This window comes from Neolamprologus brichardi, chromosome 14 (assembly GCF_056152115.1).
Source record: "Neolamprologus brichardi isolate AB-2024 chromosome 14, ASM5615211v1, whole genome shotgun sequence".
Lineage (NCBI taxonomy): Eukaryota > Metazoa > Chordata > Actinopteri > Cichliformes > Cichlidae > Neolamprologus > Neolamprologus brichardi.
Window position 1 is genome coordinate 340,747 of NC_142117.1, and position 7,856 is coordinate 348,602.

The window sequence follows — 7,856 nt, forward strand, 5'->3', positions numbered from 1 at the left end:
AATTACAAGTTTACCTGTGTTTCCCTCAGACAGCAGTTTCAATGCTCTGACCCTGGAATACATCTGACTGATTCTCCAGTTCACACTTCAGAGATCAGAGTCACCAATAACTAGAGTTTGTTCCTGGTGTTTGTGTCAAATGAGGAAAATCTATTTTAACCATGGACAGGTTGACTGCAGGGCTACGACCTCCTCAGTTACCTAGCTCGTTTCCCGACTGCTCGGGATGATTTGCTAGGGAACAGCTTATGGTGGCTTATTGCCCTCGCCTAGCTAGCTTCAGGATTTTTGAGGGTGAGAAGCCAGGTCTCCAATTCACTGAGCTTGGCCTCCAAAGCTGGAAACGCATCTTTAACACTAAATGAGGCTGAGGAATAACTCAACATTTGATACACCGAGTAAGAAAGTGACGAAGGGTCACATGACAAAGCCACACCCAACTGATTTCAGCTAAGAATTAAGCTAAAAGCTAAGCTACACTAACAAACCAAAAGACAACATGAGAAATAAGATGAATATAATTTTCAGAAAGTGTATTTCTGAGAAAGCTGCACTATGAAATAAGACGTAGGAATGAGTGGACACGTGAACATTCAGGAAAGCCCTTCCTAACTTATGATTTTTATGAATGCTGTTACCAAAGCCAATAATGCAAACATTCAAACAGTCACATTCCACATTGTGTTTAGACATGACACGTTTCAGCCCCCTGACGACAGTATAGATCAGCGGTCTCCAACCTTTGTTGCACCACGGACCGGTTTATGCCTGACAATATTTTCACGGACCGGCCTTTAAGGTGTCGCGGATAAACACAACAAAATAAAACCAGTACTGGTACCGAAAAAAAAGAAGATTTATTCATAACACACGTGAAAAGACCCAGGAAAACCGAGTAAAAGATAAAAACGATAACAAAATAACGCTGAAAACCGATAAAAACCCTGAAAACTATACATTTCACACCTGAGCCTCCCGGTACCAAACGACTCACGGACCGGTACCGATCCGAGGCCCGGGGGTTGGGGACCGCTGGTATAGATCACTACAGATGCAGATTAAAGGTTCCTGCTACGGTCAAAGCTTGCTGCTTTCTCTCTACAGTAGACGTCTTTCTACAAAACCTTTAAAATGAAACGTAACCAAGAAGTGTTGAAGCTGAACCTCGGTACCTTCCACATAAAACAATGGTTCCCTCAATTCCTTTCCTCAGAGTGAGGACTACAGCTCATCAGTATAACACTGGTGTATATTCCTTATGCAAACAGAGAAAGATCAGTGCATCCCTACACTTAACAAATATATAACAACCTGCATCTGCATCTGCTTACAGTAATGCAATCACCATCATTCTTCCAATGCAGACGTCTGTGCTCACCGTCATAACATTGACAGGCCACACATGACTGTTTCAGTCTTATCCCCTTATGTTTCATTTAAACTGTTTAACCTACATGTATGTGAGCCATGTCCAACATGAACAAATATAAATGCAAAAACAAAACACAGATTTTTGCATTTGTAGGGATTGTTGCAGTTTTTAAAGGTTTATGCTTCGTCTTGCATTGAAACCAAGGAACAGTGTCTACACTGTGTGTGTGGAAAGGTCTTCAGCAGTGATTTACCGACTATTTGGCTTAATATTAATACAAATATATATGTGCATTGAACATTTCTGACCTTTTCAACAGAAACAACAGCAAGACACACACATTCAAATTTTCAATGTATAAAATTAGTAGCATATAAAAACATTATCAACCAACTTAGCAGCTTAGTAGATGGAGCCACTGCAGCATAATATTAAGCATTAAATGCAGGATTTTATAAAGTAAGTGCTATTGAACAGTGCAGTCGGTAATACGGTTCTTACCTTGCTCGAGTCTGAACAGAGTTCTCTCTAAATTCTGCTTGTCGTTCAGCATGAGGACTCTAATCTGCTTCAGGTGTTGAGGCAACATGCTGGGAGAATCGGTTCAGAGTTATACTGGCCCTCCTGTCAGGACAAGAACAGGCAGGTTACTACGTGACCTACCGTGACACACTAACTGAACACAGTGAGAGCCGTCTGTCCAAGCAGCACCAGCAGGAATATTAATATTGGAAGTGTATGTGCCATATCAGCATCGCAGTCCAACTGGCCTCAGGTAGCACCAAGTGTAATGGAAACATCCCAGTTCAAAACTTTAATAACTACAAAGTCCTTAAACACAGTATTGACTGAGGTGCAGAGTCTTGTCTTTGTGCCATCCTTAAAAACTGGCTGATGTTGATGATTTAAAAAAATCAGTTTTTTTCCTCCAGGAAAGATGATTTTATAAAAAGTGTCAACTCAATAAATAAACACTTTTTCCAGCTATTCATTGTGCGTCACAGATATACAGCACTCACTGGTGTCGTTAAATGGCATCTCGTTTTCCAGTATGCCACTATCAGACCGAAGGGTGAGTTTCTTCATCCCTACTGTGACCTCTAAAGGTTAAACACAATCAGTGGTTTCAGCGTGTACTTCCTCACTGCCACTGTGGTCATGTTCACATTAAATGTTGTTATTTACCAATAAATTTCAACAGGTATCAAACTCTTTTCCAACAACAGCAGATAATGCATGCAACAGCAGTAACTGAAAAGCATGACTGCTAACATAAACTACATTTACTGTGAGTTTGGTTTCAGCACTTTCTAATCTTTGTTACACGCCATGTTACAAAAGCAGGATCACAGAGATTCCCGGAGAGCAAACAGAGAGAACACCAAGGATTCAGCAACAAGTCCTTCAAGTCCCGGGAAAGCCTGGGTTCCATGGATCCCACATGTTTAGGGCTGCGTATCGTCACTGATTTCTACAATCAATTCGATTCCGATTCACAAGGTCCTGAATCGATTTGATTCAATTCAATTCAATTCGATTTGAATCTGGGAAATTTTGCCTCAGAAAGTCAGAAATATTATAATTCAGATCAGTACATTTACATATTTTTGTATCTATAAAAAGGAAGCTGACACATGCAAGACTTTATCAAAGGTGTGAGAATCACAGCAGAGGCCTTTGTGTCAAAGTAGCTGAAGATAAAACACAGAAACAATGAAGGTGATTTTCCTGGTCTGGGATTTTATAAAAATATTCTGCAGTACATCGAAAACAAAAGAAAACCATTAATCAACACATGAACATTACCTCTGAAGTTACAGCGGTTTATTAGAGACAGGCTGAGTGTTTAGCATTTTGTATAATTTTAAAAAGTTTATATTTGTTCAGAAGCCTGTTGAACGGCAGAAATTAGGTTTTCTTTTCGGAAGTAAGTAAAAAAAAACGTCAGCCGACAGCCTGTAAACAACGGTAGACTTGTGCGTAACAAGCAAGCAAATAATGCAGAAAACAGATTTCGGGGATAGACAGGAAACTGTTCTTGAAGTACAGAGAGAGAGAGAGAGAGAGAGAGAGAGAGCTGTGCATGAAGTGTGATTTTATCCTGGTGAAAGCAAAACAGTAAAAGTCAGAGTGAATTCATGACGATGTTTATGTGAAGCGTAGTTTTATCTTCTTTTGCTGCTGGTTCGGTCAGTATTGTTTGGAGAGACATCAAACTAACAGCTTCAGAATCAGCGCAAAAAGGGCGTGAACACAAAGCTCGACCCGCCGAAACATCAGAATCAGCGAGCTGTCGGCTTTCAGCCCCGAGAAAGGCGACATCTAACTGATTCTGATCCGCGGGTCCGGGTCTTTGTGCAGAAGCCTGTTCCTGCTCTCATTTACTGTTTTCAATGTTTGGTGGTTGTTTAAATTTTGTGAGATTTCACCAGAGATTCTGGAATTTTGGGCAAAATACATTTATATTAAAAAAAAATCGATTCAGGATTTTAATGAATCGATATCACATTATCCAAGCCAGAATCGATTTTAATCGATGAATCGATTATTAAAACCCACCCATACACATGTTTTAAGCCCGCTGTAGAGTTGCTTGATCAGGAACAGATTTGGGGAGTTAGGAAGTCAAGTAAACAACTCCCTCCTGTCTCCTGCACATACACAAATCCACAGTTCTGTCTGTACCACTACACACTCAGTAATTAGCCTTGTAGTTAGTGGATGGCACTACAAAAATCATGGTGATTCGGGTTTCCCTGGCAACTGGCATGATGACAACAAAGGGTAACGTTGTTAAAAGGGAAAACAAACACTTCAGGTAGTGAGTTTAAGACATGCTTTAAGCAATCCATTCTTACACAAAGTGAGGAAGTTCAGGCCTCATTTCACATAACGTACAGCAAGTAAGTTAGTTTAAAGTGACTCATGAATTTGGACATCAACCATCCTCGGTCAATGACCTGTGATCAACTGAACCTTGATTTTTTACACCATAAAAATATATTTTTAAAAGAATATTTCAGTCCTACCAATCAGATCTGCAGTATAAAACACATGTTTAACTGAGTGCAGAGCCCATTAAACACCCGACAGAGACCCTACAGTGCGCGGATATAGTGAGTCTTAATATTCCTGCTGTTTTAACAAATACTTTACATTTGAATTCAGGGATTACTGCAACGTAACCGCAAACCTGCACAGACTGGAGCAGGTTAACGCGTCTGAAGTCACTGAACCCCGCTGACCCTCCTCCGAGTCTGCGCAGTGCTCCGAGGTGCAGGACAAGGTCAGGAATTCTGCCGTTAATGTCACAGCATCTATTTTTAAAAGCGTCCAGCTCCTTCGGTACATTGGGTCCACGCCATTACAAACTCAGAGACACGGACATTTACATCAAGTTAATAAGCATTTGCAACGGAAAAACACGAGTCTGCACGAGTCTGCACAGCTAACGTCCTTCGTGTGGCTGCGCTCAGTTTAAAGGCGAGCTCGTTTATTGTTGCCTCGCTTTGCTGCACAGCACCAGTGTTTAACTATTTCACAGTTCGGCACAGCGTGACTGCAGAAACACGGCCAACAAAACAGCGGAATTATTGTGTTTCACACGGCGTGACAGCCTGCACGCACACACGGTCAGCCAGTAGCACAGCGCGCTGTAGTGGGCGGTGCTGCACAATTTCACTGCGGAGAATAACACAGTAGAGCGATTTGGCCCCAACACTTCAATAATAACCCGCATTTACAAGCTAACGAGGTCAGCGGGGACAGATGAATGAAAATGCTGTTTACCAGCAAACGGCTCCTGCAACGTGAAAAGGGTCACGTTACAAATAACATCACAACCGTCAGTTAAGCAAACGCCGCTGAGCTAACGTAGCTAGCTACTTGCTACTAGCATCGTCATCGTCTAACAACGCGAGCAAAGGGAAAACGCATTAAAATGTCCACGTTCACCTGTCCGTTGTGTGTCCGGGGTCCGTCACAGCAACAGAACAGTTTGTGGTATTTCCCGGATAGACAGCAGCTGTAGGGAAGGGGCGTGGCTACAGACCGGGGCGGAATTTATTACCGTACAGTTTAGTGCTTTTACCGTAATGATGCTAAAAACGAGCAATAAACGTGTAAAGCGAATTTTCCGTTTTGAAAGCCCTATTTAACAAAAACAGCACACAAAGATTTGAGCTAAAGTAGAAGTCTGGGTTTGTCTTTATATATAGCACTGTGCAAAAGCTTTGTGTTTTGTTTCCCACAGCCAGCGTCCGCAGCACAACACCGGCTAAACTTGTTAGTTTGAAGTGTTGTGGTGAAGTTTACAGTGTTGGGCTGGTGCAAGGCAGGCTGCGGTGTTAACTTTATTGGGCAGAAGCAGTAGTAGACAGAAGACACAGCAGACACCTGTGAGGCATGACCTGCAGGAAAGAGCCGATACTGGACTCGATCCATGGCCACTGCAAAAACAATATGTGGTACATGTTCTACCAGCTGTTGGTGTTGTTATTTGGAACATTTGCAATGAAAAGAGTGAAAGAGTTGATGCTTCTTTAACTTAGGAGCATGTATGTCCCTCTGTCTTTCATCTCTTGTCTCACCTTCACTTCTCACTGGGTTTGCCAGTAGTTAACATTTGTTTTGTCATAACTACCCTTCTGATCAGGTAGTCTTGTCAAGGATAAATAGATGTAAGTGGTTGAATTGAGTTCAGTGTATGATAATGTAAGAACAGATCTTTTGTAAGCACTGTGTAGCCATTTCATGCTCAGTTTATGCATCTAATGAGATTTACACAGTGCCAGAGTTGTCCATTATAGTCCCTTTATCCAACTGTCTCGGGCCTTTTTGGTCACCTACTATATTATAGATATATTAGTCCTTAATGGAGACTTAATGGAGCAGCTTTGTCCACATACTACATATCCACAGGTTGTGCTGGGGGCATTGCAACTGTTCATGAGAATCACCTCCCTCCTGTCTTCTTTCTGCTTCAGTTTCTAACAAACATTTACAGTGGTGTGAAAAAGTGTTGGCCCCCTTCCTGATTTCATATTTTGTTTGTATGTTTGTCGCACTTCAATGTTTCAGATCATCAAAAATTTGAATATTACACAAAGATAACAGAAGTCAACAGAAAATGCAGCTTCTAAATGAAGGTTTTTATTATTAAGGGGAAAAAATCCAAACTTACATGAGCCTGTGTGAAAAAGTGAAACCAGTTCATCAGAAATTCTGCTCCCAGGTCTAAAATGAACATAAGAAATACACAGTACATATAGTTATAATTATAGAAGTTATAGTAAATTATACTGTATGTAAATGTACCTGTCCACGTGTTAGTTACATACTCACGTGGAGGCAGGGACCTCACAGAGGAAGCATTACTCCCAACCTATCATAAGATTGTGTTGTACATTGTTATATATAGTTTTTTTTTTTTTATTAATAAAAACATCAAGAAGTCACAAACAACAGTAGAACACACCATGGTACATGTTTAAACAAGGAAGGCTTATTCATCAAAATTATTTATTATTAAAATAGACATAACATCATTTTTCCACCCCAAAAAACACATGTTCAAAACACCAGCCAGACACCAGACAAGCTGTCACATGGTATCAAACAGAAGCTGTCAATTCAGCTCTGTGGCCAATCATAATGAAGCAGTTCATCAGAAGTTGTAGATTCAAGCTGCTCTTCACACCTTTGGCCACCAGATGTCACCAAAGAGGCTTGTGTCGAAAAGCTTGGAGCAATGAACCGCTGTTCACTACAAACGTCAGTGTTTCAGCCTCATTTGGCATCACTGCGGCAAACTAAAGACCTTTATTGCACTGTAGCAAATATACTACATACAAAAACCAAAAACAGGAAACAGTAACAGAAATCTGGAAACTAGCAACTATGGATATAACACAGAACAATAAGGAGAACCAAGACCAAGAATAACAACAAAGACTATAACTTCAACCAGAATCATACTGGATCACAGACCCAGTAGACCCAGTAGTCGTAGTCGCTCAGCAGGATCGTTGATGTGATGGAAGCACACAGGTGGTATCAGATCAACGCTCTAGCTTGTATCTGTAATTGTTATAACTCATGACATGTTTATGTATAAGGTTAGCCATCATGCTAGGAACATTAAAAGCTTCCTTCACAAACAGTCTTGGTTTTTTCTCATCAGCGTCGTGTGTCTAGATTGCTGTTAGTGTTTTCAGTGTTGTTTCCTGCAGTTTTGCTGAACATTTGAAAATGAACATTAACACAGATATTTTGTGCGTTCTTTTCTAGGAGGGTTGTAGTGACCTGTGCATTAAAACACAATTCTTTACATTCAGGACTTATATGTGGTCTAAATGAAACTTTGTTTGAGGGATGTGACAAATATGAAAGATTTGTTTAACTGAGATGGAAATACCACAACATACAATAATACAGTTATAATAACAATAGCAGCATATGCTTTTAGCCAGCATATTATAGCATA

The 7,856-nt window shown here is 40.7% G+C and overlaps 1 protein-coding gene across 2 annotated transcripts in view; it reads right to left on the reverse strand.

Moving 5' to 3' along the window:
• Positions 1 to 5,439, reverse strand: part of agla (amylo-alpha-1,6-glucosidase and 4-alpha-glucanotransferase a) — a 30,376-nt gene extending 24,937 nt beyond the window's left edge. For both annotated transcript variants that reach the window (XM_087850543.1, XM_087850542.1), the window contains exons 1-2: positions 5,327 to 5,439; positions 1,874 to 1,996 (exon numbers count right to left, since the gene is read on the reverse strand). In XM_087850543.1, coding sequence (XP_087706669.1) covers positions 1,874 to 1,961 — 88 coding nt within the window. In that variant the 5' untranslated portion in view covers positions 1,962 to 1,996; positions 5,327 to 5,439. The remainder of the gene's footprint in view (positions 1 to 1,873; positions 1,997 to 5,326) is intronic.
• Positions 5,440 to 7,856: the final 2,417 nt, after the last annotated feature.